General features: G+C 43.4%; 1 protein-coding gene and 1 long non-coding RNA gene across 8 annotated transcripts in view; one reads left to right on the plus strand and one right to left on the minus strand.

Annotated features, from left to right (window-relative positions):
* The window catches only part of KCNA1 (potassium voltage-gated channel subfamily A member 1), a 113197-nt gene extending 99410 nt beyond the window's left edge, over window positions 1-13787 (minus strand). For 3 of the 7 annotated variants that reach the window (XR_013364412.1, XR_013364411.1, XM_077871368.1), the window contains exons 1-2: window positions 12487-13787; window positions 10740-12122 (exon numbers count right to left, since the gene is read on the minus strand). Coding sequence is in view for 4 of the 7 variants with exons in the window: in XM_077871368.1 (XP_077727494.1) it covers window positions 10740-11583 (844 nt within the window). In the remaining 3 variants the exon portion in view is untranslated. Of the gene's footprint in view, window positions 1-4621; window positions 12123-12486 lie in introns of those variants that run through there. The other 4 variants (XM_077871369.1, XM_077871367.1, XR_013364413.1 and 1 more) reach the window with 3 other exon arrangements.
* LOC144297379 (uncharacterized) lies at window positions 13158-20084 on the plus strand. The gene is made up of 2 exons (XR_013364416.1): window positions 13158-15193; window positions 19341-20084. It is a non-coding gene; the product is annotated as an uncharacterized LOC144297379 (long non-coding RNA).
* The last annotated feature ends 1412 nt before the right edge of the window (window positions 20085-21496 follow it).

Genomic DNA, 21496 nt, shown 5'->3' on the forward strand with positions numbered 1-21496 from the left:
TCTGCCTTCAGAAAGGTAAAATATTATTGTTCTCATTCACCCATCGTACTCTTGCTACAAACTCTTGAGAATTAGAATTAAAAACATGTATTTTAATTTTTCATGCTAAATGACCTCCTTTTGTGCATCCAGTGGGTGCCTTGGCTTGAAACACTGCTCTAATGCACCACCTGGAAATTGTAGCAGAGGACAAATACTTTTCTTCCAACATGCTAATTTTGTATGCTATAAATTATTCTACTTTTTAAATTACCAAACATGTGATTAAATACTGTTTAGAATACTAATATACTCACCTTTATTCATTAAGAATAAACACTATTTTTTTAAATGTCAACAAATGATCTTCATCCTCTGGAAACTTCAGAGAAAACCATTCTATATTAACTAGAAACGTCCTTTAACAATTACTCAATATCCTGTGATCTTTCAAAAACTGAGCTGGGCATCCCATCTTTTAGGACTGACATACACACAGCTTTCTCTAAAATTAAAAAATGTTTTGCTTGTTAACGAAGAGAGAATATTTGATGGGGCAAATCTGCGTCTCAGAGAGATTTCCTTTAAAATTCACGTAAAACAAAATCACCTCCTTTCTGAAACAGTGAAATAATGTTATTGTATGGAATGGGAAAAAAAGCAATCATCATTGTAGAGATAATTAAAGTACCTTGGATTTCCAAACATTCTTAACTCAATACATGGCATAATGAGCATGTTTAGTAAAAGTTGGATTTGGCCCTGAGCTCAAAACTTAATTATCCCAAGCTTAAGCCCTTACTCATTGATCATCCTCTGATTTCAATTCTGAAAAAATACATTTCAACTGGAATTAGTTTCTCTAGAAACACTCCTAAAATGCATATATTATTCAGCACTTGAAACAACATGGAAGTATCTGTTTCAGCAAGCATGAGCATGCCATGTAAATTTTATTTTTCTAATTATTAGTAGGTTAGAGAATATAGCCCCTGACTGCTTTTCTCTAGAAAAATGTCACATAAACCAAAGATTCTAACAGATACTCAACTCTTTACTTAATTACATTGAAACTGCTTAAGAACACCAAATAAAGTTTCACTGTCATTTAAATCACAGCTACTTTATCCATTTTTTTTAAAAAGGAAGGGTTGGATCACTGTAGAGATAACTTATACATTCTTAGAAACATCTTTGTAGCATTGTGCTATTCAAGAAAAGGCTATATTGACTCGTGTTCTTGTGAGGGTTATTTTATTTTTTTATTTTTTTAAAAGATTTTATTTATTTATTCATGAGTGACACAAAGAGAGAGAGAGAGAGAGAGAGAGAGGCAGAGACACAGGCAGAGGGAGAAGCAGGCTCCATGCAGGGAGCCCGATGTGGGACTTGATCCAGGGTCTCCAGGATCACGCCCTAGGCCAAAGGCAGGCGCCAAACCGCTGAGCCACCCAGGGATCCCCTGGTTATTTTATTTTTAGCAAGAGACGTTACGAATATTTTTTATATTTATATAATATCTCTCAGACAAAGCTTATGAGAAAACTTTGGAAACAACATCTTGCTTTATTTCTCGATATTCACAGGTGGAAAGAAAAAATTAAATCACACAGTATTTGGTACATGAGAGAAATGAGGCAATAAGAAGCAATGCAAATTACTGAAGATAGCTTATGGTTCCTCCTCTTATAATACAATAAAGTTTTCCCTTGATAATTGGGGTCTGAAGATGTAAAATAACATTATGTCACAGGGCAAGGGAGGAACAGAACCAGAAATAGAAGCTCAGTGTTCCACGGGGCTGAAACATGACTGCTGCTACATACAGGATGTACTAAAGATCCCTACTGAAAATGTCTCTGCCCTCAAGTCTTCAAACTCTACCATAATACCATTATTTTTTTAATTGAGCATCTGATCCCCATGGAGTCTTTTTTTAAAGGATAACTCCTCCTCTGGGGATAGATTATGCAGCAGCCTCCTCTACTTGCTCCTCTGTTCCTCATTATAATGAATAATGTATCTATTCATATCTTACATTGATAGGACACATTAGCATTTACCAAACATGTTAACCTATATCATCTCATTTAATCTACACAATCCTATGTGCTATTATGTTTCCATTTTCGAAATGAGCAATTTAAAGACTGAGAGAGCCTACACTGCCAAGCAAAGTTCCCGGTCTCTCTTTATCATGTGACATTACACTTTCAGCATTCCATCAGTTCAATAAACACTAGAGTCCCTATCATGTGCCAGCAATGGGACATGGAATCATCAATGAACTTAGGCTTGCTCCCTCCGGCCAGAGACGTTGGGCAGATCCCTTGGCATCTAAGACAAGGGTAGCAATATCAGCCCTACCTAATTCTCCAAGTAGAATAAAGCAATATAATTAATGTGGAAGTGATTTGAAAACTCCAAAGAGAGGGATCCCTGGGTGGCGCAGCGGTTTGGCGCCTGCCTTTGGCCCAGGGCGCGATCCTGGAGACCCGGGATCGAATCCCACGTCGGGCTGCCGGTGCATGGAGCCTGCTTCTCCCTCTGCCTGTGTCTCTGCCTCTCTCTCTCTCTCTGTGACTATCATAAATAAATAAAAATTAAAAAAAAAAAAGAAAACTCCAAAGAGAGCTAAACGAACTGGAGGTGTTGCTATTTGCACCTTCCTGGAAATGAGGGTGTCAGGTTGCCTTCAACTTGATAAAAGTAAAGGGCTGCAGAAGGTTCTACCTGTCTGATAATAGATCTATTAAGGGACAAGGGAAGGAGGATCAGCAAGAGCAAACTTCCTTCCAGACATGATGAAACCTAAGTTCTCCATTGGGTGAATGATCTCTAGATGCTAAAACGGCATGAGGACGGGGGCTCTGAAGTACATCTGTACAAAGCCGAAGATAACAGCAGAGTTGAGCAGAAACACCATAGGATTTAAAGGTAGTGAAGAGAAGACCTAAAGGTTTTAGAGATGGTTCAGATCTGAAGGAACTGCCAAATTTAGTATTTACAATTCAAAGCTAATACCACACCAGGAAATAAAAGGGGACACTTGTTTGATTCATGGTGGTTCATCAATTGTAAGATTCGTTTTCTTTTTTTTTTTACATTTTTACATCTCTACAGTTGGAATGAATAAATACAGTGGCATATCATACCTGTCTATAGCTGTCTTTCTTACAAATATGTCAAATAACAGTGCATCTTAAAATTGATGGTACATTAAAATCAGTTAATTAGTACAGGATATTTTCAATGACCTGTTTTGAAGCCTGTTCAAAGGGGTGCTTTCCAGTCATGCAGAGTAACCATTCTGTCTTACCTGCATAGGACTTTCAATGGACACACTCTGTTCAGCCTCAGGGTTAACCTTCCCTCCACACTCTAGGCCAGTGGGTTTTTACAAATCTAGATTAACTGCAGGAAGTAGCAGCCAGTTTTCCTATCCAGTGGCAGTGGCTGGGATCAAATCACATCAGCTCCCTGTTCTTGAGTCCTCTAATTGGCCTCCCTTAAAACTGACTTGCCTTCTTTTTGAAGTTTTGTGCAGTGCAAAGCTTCCATTATAGCCCTGTCTGTCTCTGCTTCAAGAACAACATTCCAATGCTGAGTTCTAAGAAACACACTCAGGGTTGTGAATATCATGGCTCCTTTGCCCACCAATGATGTGGTTCTAGCTCTTTCTCATCCTTCTCTGTCAAAGTTCACCCTACCCTTCTTCTGATCACAACAGAAAATTCACAGAAGCCTACCTCACCTCATGATCTACTTTCAGTAGCAATTTCTATAGCAAAAGAAAGAGTCATCTCCAAATCTTACAATCTGGACCCATCACAATGCAATACAATTCTATGCCACCCCATGCATTTGTCATATAACAGACACCTGTCATAAAGCATGTAACCCTGTTTGGTCTGACATAAAAAGCTTGTATAAAATAAGATATTTAAAGTAAAGAAAAGAGAACCTCTAAATCTCAGGAAGAATCCAAAGGAAATGCACCAATAAGTCATAAGAAAGAAAGAAAGAAAGAAAGAAAGAAAGAAAGAAAGAAAGAAAGAAAGAAAGAAAGAAAGAAATGTTAACCACATGTAGAACTACGTGGGAAAGTCTTTGTAAAGAACAACTAGGAATTGCTTTGTCTTTTCATATGAAAATCATTTCTAACACCATATTATAACTATCAAGTTAGTTGATGCCAGACCACAACACTGTCACACACACACACACACACACACACACACGTACACACTATCCTTTCTAAGAGGCTTAGACTGTGAATGAAAAATACAGTTTCAAATCGAAAACAATTTAAGCGAATATAATCAATTACTTTACTCCCCGGGGCCTCATTTCTTTTTTTCCCCCCCCCTTTTCAAAGCTTAATTCCCCACTGCTTTCATAAGCCAAATTCCAAAGGCCTCTCCTTGGAATCCTACCTGAGACCAAACTGTGAATTTATTATCAAAATTCAACCCCAGTGCATTTCCTTGCACAGAAGAAATAGTACATGAATTTCACAGAAAACCAGATTCTTCATAATTTTATCTTGTATTTGTTATGCTATTTAAAGATATCCCACAGGAAAAACCTCCCTAAAGACCAGTTAAACAAGAGACAAATAACCAGTCAAGATATTCCTTGATAAGATCCTTAAAAATTATCTTTAATTGATGCCAAATATGAACAGATCATAAAGTGACAGAAGCAAGTAAAATTGCATAGATGAAAACTATGCGCTTCAGTTAGGTTCTCAATTCATAACATTCAATGTCCTCTACCTGACATATTAAACAGTTAGGGCAGGGGAAATGCACAGCAGGTGAAAATGAGACACATCCTTAACTCAAGGTGTAAGCAACTGGCAAACTCAAGAAATAAAGTAGTGCTTTTTCAGCTTCAATGGTTTGTTGTCCTGATGGTGCACTTTAAATTAATACTACTCAATTTTTAGTTTTTAACCTTGGTAATACCGTATCTTTAATGTTAGAGGTATGTCATATAGAGTCCATGCTGTTGGCTTATGGCTGCTGCCTAAACAGCTCCCAGACAGTGCACTGAAGAGAAGAAAGGTGTTTCTGCAGGTTTTGGAGAGGAGACAACTTTTGACCTGAAATATTTTGCAAGGGGTCTTTTGTGTTTTGTTTTCTTTTCCTTCCTCACACCATTTCTTCTTCTTCTCTGATTATGGTACAAAACTCTTCTATACTCTGTGAAGTCTCATGTCATAAAAAGTAAACTCCTAGTTAACTCCTACATAAAAATCACTAGGACGAGGGCTAATCTCCTTAAAGCTAATAGTCCTGAGGTCTGCAGGGCCTTACCCCTTACATACACATTGGATTTCCCAAGAAAGCCCGTAGTCGTTTTGCCTGAGCAAAGAGACTGGCATTTGATCCCAAGACTTCTGAGACTTACACCTAAACCCTGAATGAGTTTGCACAGTGACCCAAGGTAATGGAACAGTTTTGGTTAACAATTCAGCTCCTGTCCGCGTCTTACAAAAATGATAAGTAGTGTACATTCTTCTGAAGTTTACCTGAGTCATGCTGAACATGTTCGCGTATACCCTGAAATTCCATGATATAAATACAAGTATTAATATGCCACGTGGTGAATAAGAGGCCACCTCCTGAGATTGCAATTCAACTTGGGTTGTGTCTGGTTTAAAAATGTTTATTTGTTTGTCTTCTTGAAAGGAACATAAACATGGAAAGACTTCATCTTTTCTTGACAAAACGGGGAGGTAAAATGGCTGTTTGGCAGTTTATATTCTTTCTAACAATTCTATACTATGGATGGTTACCACCCACCAATTCTCACCTCTCCCAGGAATGAGTCGTCCCTGGAAGAAAATGGGGAACTGCCTTCTGCTGATGTGCTCTTCTTCCTTTTTGTTCAAGGCAATCTACCAAACAAGGAATTCAATTGTAAAATTGTTAAAAAGTATGCGTTTTGAGGTCTCCTATACTAAATGGGAGGTTCAAGAAACTATTTTTACTGACTCTTCAGATGTTAACTAATTTGAAAAATCTGTAACTCTACACAACATAAAGAAGACCTTTTGTGGACTAAACCAAATTTCTACTTAAAGAAATCTGCTCACTCACCATTTACATGTTGGTCTCTTTGTTTTATTTATTCTCAAGTGAGATTTAAAGATTAATAATCTCAAGATTATGTCACCTGTGCTTTGGTTCTACCACAGTGGAATCTAAACCTGTTGTACAATTTCATTTTAGAGAAATGACTATCAGATATATTCCAAAAGAATATGCCATCGGTTCCTTTGATTTTGCTAGGCTAACTCACTAACACACTCCCAATGAACTGCTTTAACTGGTAATCAGTACTCAATTCTCAAGGGTGGAGCGAGGGAGGGCTGTGCACAGATGGGGAAGGGGAGATGCAAAAACAAAAAGCTTTCCTGGCTACAATCTGTCTTCTCTAAATCTGAGGACAGAGGGAATTAATGTCTTTGGTCTCTCAAATTCAGATCACTTGAGGTGAGTTAACCACTTCAGAGATGCTGGGATGGCTAACAGCCCTGGTGGGACCCAACCCTTCCACTTGCCACCCTATTGAACTAGGGCCCTGAAACACTGGAAGAGCTGAGCTATGGATATTAGCATGTCAGAAGTCAGAAGTCTCTCCTTCTGGAGAAAACAAGTATTCAGGACATGAGCCATTAAAGCTCAGAATCAAGGAAGGGGATTCAAAGGTAAAGAGCCCAGTAAAATAAATAAAAGGAAGTAAACCAAAAGATAGTCATTCCTTAATAGGCAGTTTTGTTTAAGTGCACCCTCAGGTCTACAAAAACATTTCAGCACATTACAGTGCAAAGGGTAAGAGCTTTGTCAAACTTCGCATGCCTATGCTACACAGATAGTCCCTGTACTCCATTCCTACTGACTTGGTTTCAATGAGCCACAGATGGAAACGCAGCATTCATTTCCCCCCTACCACCCAAATTTATAACAACTCATCCCTGATCCCAGGCTGACAGGCTCATGTATGCAACACTTTTTCCTGTAACACATGCAGAAGAATCCCAGTCCAGCAAATCTATGAGAGGTATACCAGGTAGCCAAAGCCAGTCTTATCAGTCTTGGTCCCATTTTCTCATCCTCTGACCCATCCATCCCATAGTACTGAGTGGATTATTGCTGTTGACGGAGTGCAGCGTTTCAAGTTCTGTGTGTCCTAGACCTCAAAGTCTAAATAAAATATCAAGATATCCCCAGAAATTTAGGGGAGGTTGGCTTTTTTTCCCAACTGGAGACTTTTAAGCAGGTAGGTAGGAGAGGAATAGCCAGGATGAGTCAAGGTTCAAAAGAGAAGGAAACATCACAGGGGAGGGTTTAATGCCCTGTGGTCAGATGCTGTTCAATCCTTGGCCCCATGTCTTCCATGATGTTACATCAGTATTACAGATTCACAAACCACACAGGAAAATAAAATATCCATGTTCTTTCTTTCAACTGAGTCAGCCAGCCTGGGTGTTACTCTAGCTTCTTGATTTATTGCCTCACTGCTAGTTCTAGGATAAGGTGGGGGAAGGGATGGAAGTAACAGGGAAGATTTCCAGAAGAATCAGGACAGGAATGTAAGGTGGGCAGCAGCAGGTAGCCACATGCTAAGTGCAGAATGAAGATTCCCCACCTCGGTGTCCTTAAAAAGGCTGTGAGTGCCTCTCCATTGGTGGACAGCTGCTGGGCCCCAGGGGCCTATGTTATGTGGCTCTGTTTCAGCTAGACCCAGGGTCCCCACCATTCTCTGGGTTGGGAGCCTAGGGCAGCAGAAGTTAGATGCTCAGCCTGTGAAGTGACTGCCAGGTAGGAAGATCATAGGAGCATCACAGAAAATATCTGAAGGGAGTAGGTCAGGAGGGAAGACCCAGAAAAGGTTATTAGGAATTCAGTGTTCCCACATCCACACTGATGCCTGAAAAGATCAGACAATCAGAGATTTGCAGAGTCCTGTTGCTAACAGAGGAGAAATAAGGAACTTTGCAAGGAATGCTACACTGGACCTGAGGAAGCCTTGCATGTCCAGAGTGGCCCTCCACAGGAAACAAATTCCCAAAAACTTTCTATTGCCTTCTGGTGGAGGAGAGGGAAAAAACAAGTTCCTGGTTCATGTCCACTTCGAAGATGGGTCTCAGGTCCCAGATCAGGCTGCCAAAGGGACCAAGTCCAGTGGATGGCCAGAGAGACAGCACCCTCCTGGATCTCTCCTCTCCCGCGTTTAGGATGGTGTGGTCTTCTCACAGTGGTGAAGTGAGACAGGGAGGGTGGAAAAAGCAAAAGCAAAATATCTGTGCCTCAACTCTTCCTCCCTTTTGTTACGTAACTTCTCGCTGTATTAATGGAGGCACTTTCTACAGTTCACTGTGGGTACAGGATAAAGGCACTAAGCAACTATTAAATCAATTGGTTGAGTTTCTTCAGGGAGCCTCAAGGGGAGGGCTGAAGTCTCTACAGACTTCAAATCATGACTGCAAAAGAAATCAGCTCTGCTTTGGATGCATACAAGAGATAAACATGTTCATTTACATCCTAAGAATGCACCAAAAAACATGCAGTATTGCACCTTTTTTGTTTGTTTTGCTTGTGTTTATTTTTAGCTAGAAAGAATATTTGTTCTTAGGTGTTGCTATATATACCTTGATGACTTACTTAGGTTTCCACATAGCTTCCCTTTAAGGGATGGGCATATTGGTCCTCTCTCTGCCTACACCTGCACAGAAACCTGACATTTCCCTGAGCAAAGGCAGGAAAATCAACTGAGTGTCCCCCCACCCCCCACCCCCCACTATTTCTTTGGGCCCTTCATCCCACAAACTTGTAATTTTTATGATTTTAAATTTTCTTTTTTACTGAAATCATGCATTAATTAATTCAAGGTACACTTTAGTCAAATAGGCCATAATGCTGAATAAGAGAACATGCTTTGAGCTCCAAAAAGTTATTGTTCCCATCTGACTAACATATGCACTTAAATACAGTACTTTATTTACTAATAAAATAGTTAATAAATGAAGGAGTGCACTTTTGGTGAATGCAAATGAAAAAGGATCTATTTCTAGAAGAGTTGATTCCAACGTAAGCTTATCCTCTATTGTCTGAGTTAACGTTCTTGGCATGCGATTATAAAATAAATATGATCAGATTCAAACATGCTTACATTTAGCTCCACTTGTGCTCTCTTGCAATAAGGAAGCAAAGGTTTTACATCCAGTTCTGGAGGCCAGGGGTCAGGGTTCAGGACTGGTGAGAAAAGACCTGTGTTTGGCTCACCTGCAGTTGAAAACTTAGCAGCACTGCAGATGAATCAATTAATATAATTCAGTTATCTTTTAATAGAGAAATCTCTATTTCTTAGAGTATAGTTTGAATAGTTTGGATTAGAAGGGGAATGGGGCAGAGGGAAAATCCCTACAGACCAGGACCAATATCAGATTTATAAGGTGCTTTATGAACCAGTCTTAAATAATTTTGCGTGTGTGTGTGTGTGTGTGTGTGTGTTCACCTTGTAATATACAGTTCAGTTGATCAAAATAAAAACAACATTTGTTCATTGCCCATTTTGGCTGATATGTCATGTTACGTATAATACATCAGATGCACTATTTTAAAAGTGCTGTGCATTTTGCAAAAGTTTTATAATGGAGTCCCATGCAAATTTAAATTTTATATTTCTAAGTGATCATCTGGTTTTTAGTTCAAAGAAAAAAGTTAAAGAAGCCAAAGGATTAAAAATCTCTCAGTATAAGGAAGCATATGAATCTAATTTTACCTAGACTAGCTCATGGACTGAATTGTTTTAAACCAGTTTTAGAAAATACACTTTCTTTTCTCATTTTTTAATAAAATGAAAATAGTTTCTTTTTTTCCTGAATCTTGAAAGCTTCTGGTTCCCCATCTCCAAAATCCGCAATGCAACAATGCATTGACAGTTAAATAGAACATACAGAGACTATTTAGTAAAGTATCTACAAACAGCGACGTGGGTCACTAGAGTTTTTGTTCTTTTGTTTTTGTTTTGTTTTGTTTTTGTTTTTGTTTTAAGTCTTTCAAGCTGCTAAGTGGGCCTTTTTTTGTTAGTTTGCTTGGCTTTTTAAACATCGGTCAGTAGCTTGCTCTTATTAACGCAGTTTTGGTTAGCTGTGGTGCAATTGCCAGTTCTGATATTGGCCTGTCTATAATGGGCTATGCTATTATTCATATCCTCTTCGATCTCCATGTACTCAGATTTGCTGATAGTAGAGGAACTGCGCCGACTGAGGTCACTGTCAGAGGCTAAGTTAGGGGAGCTAACGTGGAGCAACTGAGCCTGCTCTTCCCCCTCAGTTTCTCGGTGGTAGAAATAGTTGAAATTGGACACAATGACAGGTACGGGCAGGGCAATTGTCAGCACACCAGCGATGGCACACAAGGAGCCCACGATCTTGCCTCCAATTGTCACAGGGTACATGTCACCGTATCCTACAGTGGTCATGGACACCACCGCCCACCAGAAAGCATCGGGGATACTGGAGAAGTGCGACTCAGCTTCTTCCGCCTCGGCAAAGTACACTGCGCTAGAAAACAGTATGACCCCAATGAAGAGGAAAAAGATAAGCAGCCCTAGCTCTCTCATACTAGCCTTAAGGGTCTGGCCCAGGATCTGGAGGCCCTTAGAGTGGCGGGAGAGTTTGAAGATTCTAAAAACCCTTACCAACCGGATGACCCTGAGGATGGCCAGCGAAGTGGCCTGCTCACCCTTCTGGTTCCCCTCCTGCTCGGCTATCTCGGTGCCTAGGGTGATGAAATAGGGGATGATGGCCACAATGTCGATGAAGTTCATGATGTTTTTGAAGAAGTCTGTCTTGCTGGGGCAGGCGAAGAAGCGCACCACCAGCTCAAAGGAGAACCAGATGATGCACAGGGTCTCCACGATGAAGAAGGGGTCCGTGAAGATGTTGGAATTGTAGATAACCGTGGTGTTGTCGATGCGGTGCACGGTGCCCGTGAAGTCCTTGTCATCCTTCAGCTCAGGTAGAGTCTCCAGGCAAAAGATGACGATGGAGATGAGGATGACCATGACGGAGACGATGGCGATGACCCGGGCTGGCCCGGAGCTCTCAGGGTACTCGAAGAGCAGCCACACCTGGCGCTGGTACTCCTTCTCGGGCAGGGGGCGCTCCTCCTCCTTGATGAAGCCCTCGTCCTCCCGGAACTTCTCCATGGCCTCCTCGCCCAGCTCGTAAAATTTGATCTCCTCGGAGAACATGTCCAGGGGCACGTTGACCGGCCTCCGCAGGCGGCCCCCGGACTGGTAGTAGTAGAGGATGGCGTCGAAGCTGGGCCGGTTGCGGTCGAAGAAGTACTCGTTCCGCAGGGGGTCGAAGTAGCGCATGCGTTTCTTAGGGTTGCCCAGCAGCGTGTTGGGGAACTGCGCCAGGGTCTTGAGCTGCGTTTCGAAGCGCAGCCCGGAGATGTTGATCACCACGCGCTCGCAGCACTCGTGGTCGTCGTGCTCGGCCGGCCGGGTGTAGCTGCCATCCTGGGGGTGGCCCGGGGCGGCCGAAGCCTCATCCACGTTCTCTCCAGACATCACCGTCATGGTGGAAGCAGGGCGCAGGGGTGAGTGATCAGGAGAGGGCCGGGGGTGGGAAGCAGCAGCAGAGGAGGGGTGGGGGTGGGGGGGACCCAAGCGCCCCCCCCACCGGAGTGCGCAGCTCCCCCACGCTCAGGGGGAGGGGCTTCAGAGCCAGCAGGTGGAGCGAGCTGTGACTTCGCTTCTCCTTACCTTCCCCTCCACCCTGCCTTTTACTCAGTTTGGAATCCCCCCTCGCCTGAGGCCCCGGTGCAGCTTTTTTGCCAAGGGGTGGGATGAGTGTGTGTGTGTGTGGGGGGGGAGGTTGGTTGGTATTTCTTCCTGCTCGGAGGTGCCTTAACGCAGTGCCGTTCTAGCCGACCGGGCCATCGCTTCGGGGGTCACCCTGGCCTCCCCTCCCCTCCGTGAGCCCTCCTAGGACCGGGTGCAGAGCCAGCGCAGCAGATCCCCTCGCCTGTCACCCCTCTGCTCCTCCTCGGCTCTCCCCCCTCCTACCCCTCTTCGCCTGCCGCCTTCTAAGCTCCCACCAGGGCGATCGATGGACGCTGCAGAGAAATAGAAAGTGATACGGGGGTAGAAAATCAGAAGCATTCAGATGGGACGGACCTACAGACACCGAAGAGCACAGACCTCTAGCTTTTTTAGAAAGCACTGGACTTTTGCGAGGGGTAGCACATACACGCAGACAGACACACAGAGACACCCGGAAATCCAAGTTTGGGCTCTTCCATCCCACTTTCCCCAGTGCCCAACAGCCGATCTGTTTACAACTTCGTTAAACTAAAGATCGGGAAAGCGCCAAAGACGCCGGGGGAGTTCCAGGTCCCAGGCAGTATCCCCACAGCCCCGGCCTCCCCACCCCGCACCCCGACCCCCACTGCTGCAGCCCCGGACTGGGGAGCCCCCTACCTGGCCGGCCGGCTTGGCGCAGGGGCGGCGCTGAGTCGGCGGAGCGCCCGAGTGGGAATGCGGCAGGTCGCCTTTGCAGCACCGGGGCGGGAGCGGCAGCCCCAGCCGCGGCAGCATCCGAGAGGCGCCGGGGCAAAGTCGCAGCCCTCGCCTCCTCGTCCTACGCCCGATCAGTGGGACAGCCGAGCGAGCGAGGCGCTACGGAGGAAATGTCCGCTCCCTACCCCCATTCTCACCGGTTGCCAGCAACCTAGAGACGCCGTCCTCTCGCTGGTGCAGGGAGTTCCGGAGGATGCGGGGCGGAAAAGCAAAATGCCACCCTCTCCGGAGGCTCGGAAGCAAATGACGAGAAACAGCACTCTCGCCCCCTCCTAACACTGTGGGAGCCCTCGATCCGATCCTGAAGGAGGCGGGCGAGCAAGAGCCTGGATCTACATGGCTCGCGGATCCCCTCCGCCTCCCGCACCCCAGCGTGGACCTCGCCGAGGCTGAGTGGCGCGCCGGGAGCCGTTAGGAGCTCCGAGTGGGGCAGGGTGCGTGCGGCAGCGGGTCCGCTCGGTCCATTTCTGGGCGCTGCAAGATCAGCAGAAACCTGAGAAAGCGCCTGGAATGCGGAGCAGCGATTGGCCCACTCGGGCGTGGGTTGGGGAGGGCGGGGGAGGGCAGGAGCGAGGAGGTAGATGGAAAATATGAGGGGGTGGCTCGGCAGAGGGGGGTTGTCATTCAGTTCCCACCCTTGCCAACACAGCTTTTTCCTTCTCCTGCCAGAAAAGTCGACCACCAATCTACTTGCCTTATGGTGCACAGACCCGCACACGCACGCTCCCTGGTCGCGACCTTCCCCGGGAATTGCCCACTGGAAATGGTCAGGTCCGACGCAATGCAGGCGGCGGTGCTCCTGGCAAAACTCCTCGGATGGGTTTGCGTTTGTGCAGTCCCACGATAATAGGCTTCTGCCGCCATGCTCTGCATGCCATCCTGCCCCTCCCGCAGGGGTCTCTCTGCAGGGGTGACCTAGCTTGTCTCCGCCGTTCTGGGAGAGATGTGTACTTTGGGGAGAGCTCTGCAGTTTAGGATCACCCGGGTTTGTTCTATGTACTGTTACGGCAAGACGGTGGTGCTAGGACTCTGTCCCTCCTTGACCTAGGATGGGAGTTGGAAGTTTTCTTACGGTCAGATTATTTTGAAATACGGAGAATGCGATTTGTGGGCAACCAAAGGCTTCGTGGGTTTGTGGGGTTGTCTGCCAACTTGGTGCTAATTGGGACGAATCTGAGAAGCAAGTCGCCTGCCCACCTCCCACCTACGTCCCTCCTCCCGCGGGCCCTTTTTCTCGGCCTAGGGCCTCCACAGAGCCACTTGCGAGGCTTGCAACTTCTTCAGGAAAGGGTCGGTACAGAGGCGCAGGGCAGCAGGAGCCGGGGGCGTGCGCCGTGCACTCGGAGTGCGGCTGCAGCTGCTCCCCCAGAGGCGCTGCGCGTTGGCGCCCGCAGCGCGCCAGAAGGCAGCCAGCAGCTCTGGTACTTCTGCTACGGAGTCTCCAAGGAGGATGCAAGAATCCGGAGTCGCCTCTGATTGGTTCCCCTGCTGCATCGGGACCACCCTTCCCACCACCGCGGATCGCGTTGCTTCCCGCCTACACCAGCCACCACTTTAATCAAAGCCAAGGATTGTATCCTCCCCACTCTATTGTGGCTAGTGGAAAGCAGGGGCCTGTGCGGGGTTGCGCAGGCACTGCAAGGATCCTGGGTACGGAACTAGTTAAATCCCTCCTCCAGATTCAGACTCTAGCATTCCTTTCAGAAAAAGAAAAGTACTTGTTCGCTCCACTCCTCCAGATCCATATCCTCAGCTTTTCTTTTACGAACAGTGAGTTCTCCTAAATTCTTCCGTCCCATATTAAACGCTGCCCTTTCCCCACCTTCCACACACAATATTCCTGCATCCTACTCACTCCAGGGTTCCCTGCCTTTCTGCACTACTGTTCTATTACACGGAGGGAGGGAGGGAGGGAGGGAGGGAGGGAGGAAAGAAGGAAGGAAGGAAGGAAGGAAGGAAGGAAGGAAGGAAGGAAGGAAGGAAGGAAGGAAGGAAGGAAGGAGCTATGCACTGAAATGCTGTCAAGTTCCCTGTTTCTGCTGTTCCTGCTGTGGCTGTTACAGCCCCATGGGACATGGGGCTACTAGACGGGATGAACATTTTCTGACCATGTCCCAGCCACCCGGCTTCTGTACCTCCCTCTGCTGGTAGCCCCCTTCCTCCTTTTAAATGTCTCTAAGACTGTTATCTCCCTAGCATCATTTGGATTCCACTTGTCCCAATTCAACATTTAGAGATTGTCTAACTAGAAGAGGCTTGCAGACTGCATGGGATACCAGGTTCCTAAATTCAGGGTTTTATTAAGAGGCATAATAAAATCCAGAGGTTTACACCATTCCTAGCAGATGTGTTTACAGCAGGACTGGACCTCCAAGGAATTAGAAGAACATTATTGAGCTAGAAACTCATCATTCGTTTCTTTTTTTAGGGGAGGGCAGAGGAAGAGGGAGAGAATCTGAGAATCTTAAACAGACTCCAGAGCCCAAGGGGGGCTCAATTTCACAATCCTGAGATCATGACCTGAGCCAAAATCAAGATTCAGCCGCTTAACTGACTGAGCTATCCAGGCACCCTGGAACTCATCATTCTTGATGCAAACCCACCATTGGTAGGGATCTAAAGAAATGTATTCACTCAAATATTTGCCTCAGTTCTGGCTTTGTGTCATTCCTGTTGCAGCACTATAGATATAGTAGTAACTATGACATGTGAGGTCCCAGAACTCATGGAGCTAACGTTATGGTGGGAGAGACAGACAATAAAAAAATAAGCCACACATTACAACTTTAGGCAAGAAAAATAAAGAAAGGGGGCTATGGAGTGACAGATATAGATCTGTATGGATAGGAAGGGCCTTTGCAGAAGTAACATTTGAACAAAGAAATTCAAGAAGAGGGAGAACAAGGAGTAGGAAAAACAGAAACAGAGATGTAAGAGCAAATGCAAAGATTCCAAGGCAAGGACAAGCTTAGCATATTTGGGAAACAAATGAGTACCAGTATGGCTAGAAAAAAGTAGCCAAAGAAGGGTGTCATAGATGGTAGGTCAGAAAAGTAGTCAGAGACCAAATCATGTAGGGCCTTTTAGGGCACTGTAAGAATATTTCATTTAGTAATATAATATGATTTGTCATTTTAAAGGTTATTCTGGCTACTGGAAACAAGGTGTGAGATTGGAGGTTATTAGGTAGCACAGGCAACAATGACTGAAACAAGCAAGGTACAGGTAGGCTTATGAGGAGTGGTTGGAATAGAATTACATTTTGAAAATAAGGATAGCAGGATTTGGGATGTGGGGAAAAGAAACATTTCAAGAACATCTCCTAGGTTTTTAGCCTTAGTAATCAGGTGGATGGTGATGTCATTGACTGGAGGAGTGGGTTGGACAGCTTCTGTCTCACCAGAATGTGAACTACAACAGTCTTGGACCTTGTGTGCCTTGGTTATTACTGTATTGGACAGCTGAAGCCTCTCCTCAGGTTCTCTCCACATTGCAATTCTTCTTGCCCTGTAGCCACTTGCCCTGCCTCAACTGGTGCTGGAACAGCCAGCTGTGCATGGGCAGCAAAATTCTGCCTCCTGAAGTTGACTACACTGCAAGGATTTGGATTTCTCAGGACTGGAAAAAGGTTCAGGTGAATAACACTGCCATTTGGAAGCATTAACTCAATGGACCAGTGGGAACTTGCCCAGTAGGAGATATGAGATATGAGATATGATGAAGCCTGTAGATAAATGCCTTCTCTTTTAATATTTTCAGAGACAAACAATGACATAGTCTAGTGACAGGGCTGCATCTCTTTGTGGCTCATGAAGCAGTTGCGAGCTTGGTAACTTACCACCTTGTATTTATAACCTATCTTCCCCATCTCACTTCCCATTTTCCTTACTCTCATTGCATGGGGATCATACCTTCCATTGAAACATAAGTCTTGTCTTGGGTTCTGTTTTCTAGGGAACCTGAACTGAGGCAGAAAGGAATCCAAACTTCAGTTTGAGACATGTTAACTTTAAGCTATCTGTTAAATATCCAAATGAAGATGTTGAGTAGGAAGTTAGGCATGTGAGTATAGAGTTCAGAGAGAAGGTCTGGGTAGACCAGGGATCAACATGTTGATATTTGGGCTGGATACTTTTTGGTTGTAGAGGACATTTTTGTTTTATTGTCCTTTGAATTTTAAGATGTTTGGCAGCATCCCTGGCCTCTACTCACTAACTACTAGTATCACTTGGTCCCAGTTATGACAACCAAAAATGTCTCTAGGCATTGCAAATGTCCCCCGAGGGGCAAAATCACCCCTACTAGGAACTATTGGGGTGAATGATAGTTAAGGCTAGAGCACTAGACTAGAGCACTTGGACATGAAGGTAGAAAGAAAAGAGGAAATGTTCAGGGATTGCACTTCAAGATATCCTAATCTTAAGACCTAAAAACATAAGGAAAGCTAATAAAGAATGACTGGTAAAGTAAGCAAACCAGGTTAGTGTAGGTAGGATCTGTCAAAGCAAATGAGTTGATGGGATGAGCACTGGGTGTTATACTATAAGTTGGCAAACCAAACTTCAATTAAAAAAAATATAAATAAATAAGTTTTCCATATTTAAAAAGAAGCAAATGAGTAGTATTTTCAGGGGCTACAGATCAATTTTGTTAAATACTGCTGATCGGGTGAATAGAATGAGGAACTTACCATTGACTATTGGATTTAGAAATTTTGAATTGGTAAGAGTTTGAGAGAGAAGAACTAATGATAGTGGGTAAAATCAACTCTTGAAATTTGGGGATCAATGGGGAAAAAGAAAAATGGAATAGAAGCTGAAGGAAGATAAAGTGTGGCAAGACTTTTTTAAAGATTGAGAGCTATTGCAATATATTTGTATGCTGATGGGAATGATTCAGTAGAAAAGGAAAATTTATTGATGCAGTAGAAAGAGAAAAATTGAAGTGATGTTCTTGAGAAGGCAAAAGGAGAATGGGATCGAAGATCCAAAAGAAGGGATTGGCTTTGGAGAAGGACAGTTAGTCTATAGAAATGAGAGAGAGGAAGCAGAGTTCAGACACAAGGAGTTTAGTAGATGTGGTTGTGAGAATTGGTGGACTTTCACTTATGCAATCAGAAGCAATTTTCTCAGTGAAAGGGAAACAAGATCAACAACTAAAAGTGAGGATGGAAAGGAGGTCTTGAAATATGAGGGAGGAACAGGGAATGTGAAATAACCACCCAAGAGAATAGGAAAGTGAAAGGATTAGGAAACGTAAAAGGATTGCCTGGCAATATCATGGGCTCCGTTGTGGTGAGGCAGTATGCATTTCAGTGATCAGTCCCTGAGTATTTGGCATAAACTTGGAAGTAAGTCATAATAGAATTGGTTTTAATGATCTTTTATAGGAAAATGTGAAATTAGTTCAAAATATAGCCTCCTTCTTATGATTGGTCTCCTAAGTGATAGGTAGTGGTAAGGTAAGACATGATATGAGAAGTGGCCTTACCAGGCAAAGATATGCCATGTGAACTCACCTTAGATTCTGCTGAGGCCAGGGTCACAAGCAGAGGAATGGTGGTCTTCATGGTATGAAATATAATGGTAAACAGTAATATAGAACGACTAGCAGACAGGAAGCAAAGTTCAGAAGTTCACCAAGGGTTTAAGGTGACAATAAATGGTATGGGTCCTCTTTTTTGTCAAAATCTTAAAAGGAGATTACACTGGAACAGTTGAAAGCCTCAGTTTTTAAATCAGAGATCAGTTTTAATTCAATCACTCAGATCTTAGACAAGTCACTCCAATCATTTTACTTTTTTTATTTTACATTTTTATCTCCTTATTTGTAAAATGTAGTGTCTATATCATAGGCTGCTGTGAGGGAAAATACAAATCGAGTACTGATCAATAGTGTCTGGCATTGAGTTAAAGTACAATGAAATGCCAACTTCAAGAAAAAGTGGCCAGAAAGGTCAAGAATCATTGTGTTAGACAGATCTTTAATAAATATTCACTGAGAGCAGAGCAGCCCCTAGAAAATTCAAGAATAAGAGAAAAGAACAAATGTAACACCTATCATTCAGAATCCTTACAGCCAACTTTAGTGTTAAACCAAAGCAGAATAGCTAGTGCTAGACATTTCCTACCACAATAAGCAACTAGAAAACTATGTAAAAAAAAAAAAAGAAAACTATGTAAAATGTAAAATACAGGATGCAGCACTGAGAAATGGAGTCCAAGTGAGCCTGATGAACTCCCTGAGTTGAGGAGACAGAGACTGCAGTCTAGTGAGGCTGAGCTGAAAGCTATAAGGCAAATTACTGAAAAGGAAGTAGTTACACAGAGAAAAAGCACCAGAAATCTGCAGGGAAGATCAAGTTTAATGAGGTGGGTGGCAAAATATGAAGCCAGAGAAGTTGACAGGAGCCAGGTCATAAAGCTCCTTGATAGTCACTGTAGTTGAGCCCACTGGTTTCCTTTTGAGCTTCCAGTCCTCTGATTTCCTTTGGAGCCTCCAGTCTTCTTCATTCTCTTCAGTGGAATTATCTTACACATAGTCATGTGCCTGAAGAGAAGCCAACTGTTCCAGGCTCTCTCATGAGAAATTGGCCCATGATCTAATCCTAGCCAAAGAGATATGAGGGGGAAGTCCATTGGAGGGCTTCAGGGAAAGACTTCCTCAGAGATAAGAAACAGCTGTAGAAAGACTTTCTTTTCATCTTCTTGATGTCATTTCTGGACGAATCATTACTATATCCATCTTCTTACTAGCCCAAAGGATTAAGCCAACACTGAAGATTTCATTGCAGAAGGAGAAAAAGAATCCAGATCCTGGTGACATCATTGAGCTGCTGAATCAATCAGCCATGAAGCCTTTCTGCTATGGAATTTTCTGTTACAAAATTCAAATTTTTCTTATTGTCAAGTTAGTTTGAGTTGAGCTTGTTCATTAAATATAATTAAAGAATTTCTCATTAAGGATTTTATTTTTTTTTTAAGATTTTATTTATTTATTCATGAGAGACACAGAGTCAGAGACATAGGCAGAGAAAGAAGCAGACTCCTTCTGGGGACCCTGATGCAGGACTCAATACCAAGACCCCAGGATCACAACCTGAGCCAAAAGCAGATGCTCAACCACTGAACCACCCAGTGCTCCTAATTAAGAATTTTAAAGAAACTTGCAAAATATTATGGATAAATTTGGAGAAATGGTTTAGATGCAGGAGTTCATGTCAGTCACAACTATTTCTGATAATTGAAGTGGAAACTTAAACCCAAATGGTTTAAATTTAAAAAGATGATTTACTGGCTAAGAAAACCAAGCATGTTGGGAACAGATCTGGAACTTAAGAAAAGGCTATATCTAGCATGCAGAGTTTATGGCCAGGATCTATTTATTTTTCTTTCTCCATTTCCCTTTATGAATGCAAACTCTACTCTCAAGCATGGCTGCCAGGCACACCAGAGACTGTATATTTTGTGTCTTGTAGGAAATAAATCCAATTCTCTGAATGCTCTGAGAGCTTTGGAACTAAGTCTTAGTGACCCTGATTGTCCTGACTGGTATTGTTACTCATCTTTGAGCCAATCACTGCAACTGGGAAATTGGGATGTGCTGACTGGATTAAAGAAATCAGGGCTTTCCCCTGGAGATAGGATGTGGTTAATCTCACCCAAACTATGTGGTGGGAAATTCCTGAGTGCTAGTGAAAAAGATAAGAGAGAACTGTACGTTAGGGAGACAGGGTGGGAGGTGATAGAGAGAGTTAAGAGTGGCTCCCTGGTCTCTGATTTGGGCATCTGGGAGAGAAATGCACATCAGAAAGAGAAGGGAGCACTTCAGGAAGGTCGGTTAATACAAGCGATAGAATGAGATGTAGGTCATTGGTTGTCTTAAAAAAGTAGTTTCCAGGGAGTAGTGGAAACAGATGCCAGATTGTAGTAGTCAAAGAATGAATGGAGTGGGCAAGTGATGTTAGGACAACTAAGCATTCTTTGAAGAATCTTAGAAGTAGAAGGCAAGAGAGAAATAGAGGTAACAGCTAAACGGGATGGCAAGATTGAGGAAACTTTTTTGTCTTTAACGTAGGAGAGATTTGAAAATGCTTAAATGCTAAAGATGACAAGTGAAAAAAACTATAAGGAAGGGTAAAATTGAATATGTAGGCTAGAAATGGGGTAATTAATGGAACAGGATCCCTAGGAATGATGAATAGAGCAATGCAGAGTACAGCTAGAAGAAATAGTCTTAAGGAAGAGAAAGGGATTTTTTTTTTCATTGTGATAGAGTGAAAAGAGGGGAAAACTGATGGAAATGCATTACTGCATCTGTAACAGGGAAGTAAATTCAGGAAACTCAGGGAGATTCCATCTGAGGTTTTCTAGTTTCTTAGTGAAGTAGAAAATGTTACCTACTAATGGACATACAAGGGGAATCCATGAAAGATAGAAGATAGTCTCAAAGACGAGTGGGTTTGGAAAACATATGGAACCCTCCCATTTTGTCACATGTCATCTAGAAGTGCCACAGTCTATGACCATAAAGACCCAATCTTTTTATGGTCAATCATAAATATAATCAGAAGCTAATGACGGGGATAATATATTTCTTAACCGTTGTCCATTAGATCACTTTCCAGTACAGTCAGACTCCACTTAAGTTTTAATATCAGAATTCATTTTTCCCCCAGTTGTCCCTGTTCTTCTTGTTCATCCCTCTGCCCTCCTTTCAGGACCCTGCTCCATCTTGCCTTTCTTCTATTTTGTCTCTTGTGTCTGAGCCTGTAGAGACCCATGCTTATATGTATCCCAGCAGGGCAATGGGATGACCTCAGAAAGGATCACCTCAAGAAAAGCCAACTTCTCTCTTGCTAATGTTGATCATCTACCATAGTGAACCAAATGTGCTGTTTTGGAAAAGGCCT

Source organism: Canis aureus, chromosome 25, assembly GCF_053574225.1.
Source record: "Canis aureus isolate CA01 chromosome 25, VMU_Caureus_v.1.0, whole genome shotgun sequence".
Classification (NCBI taxonomy): domain Eukaryota; kingdom Metazoa; phylum Chordata; class Mammalia; order Carnivora; family Canidae; genus Canis; species Canis aureus.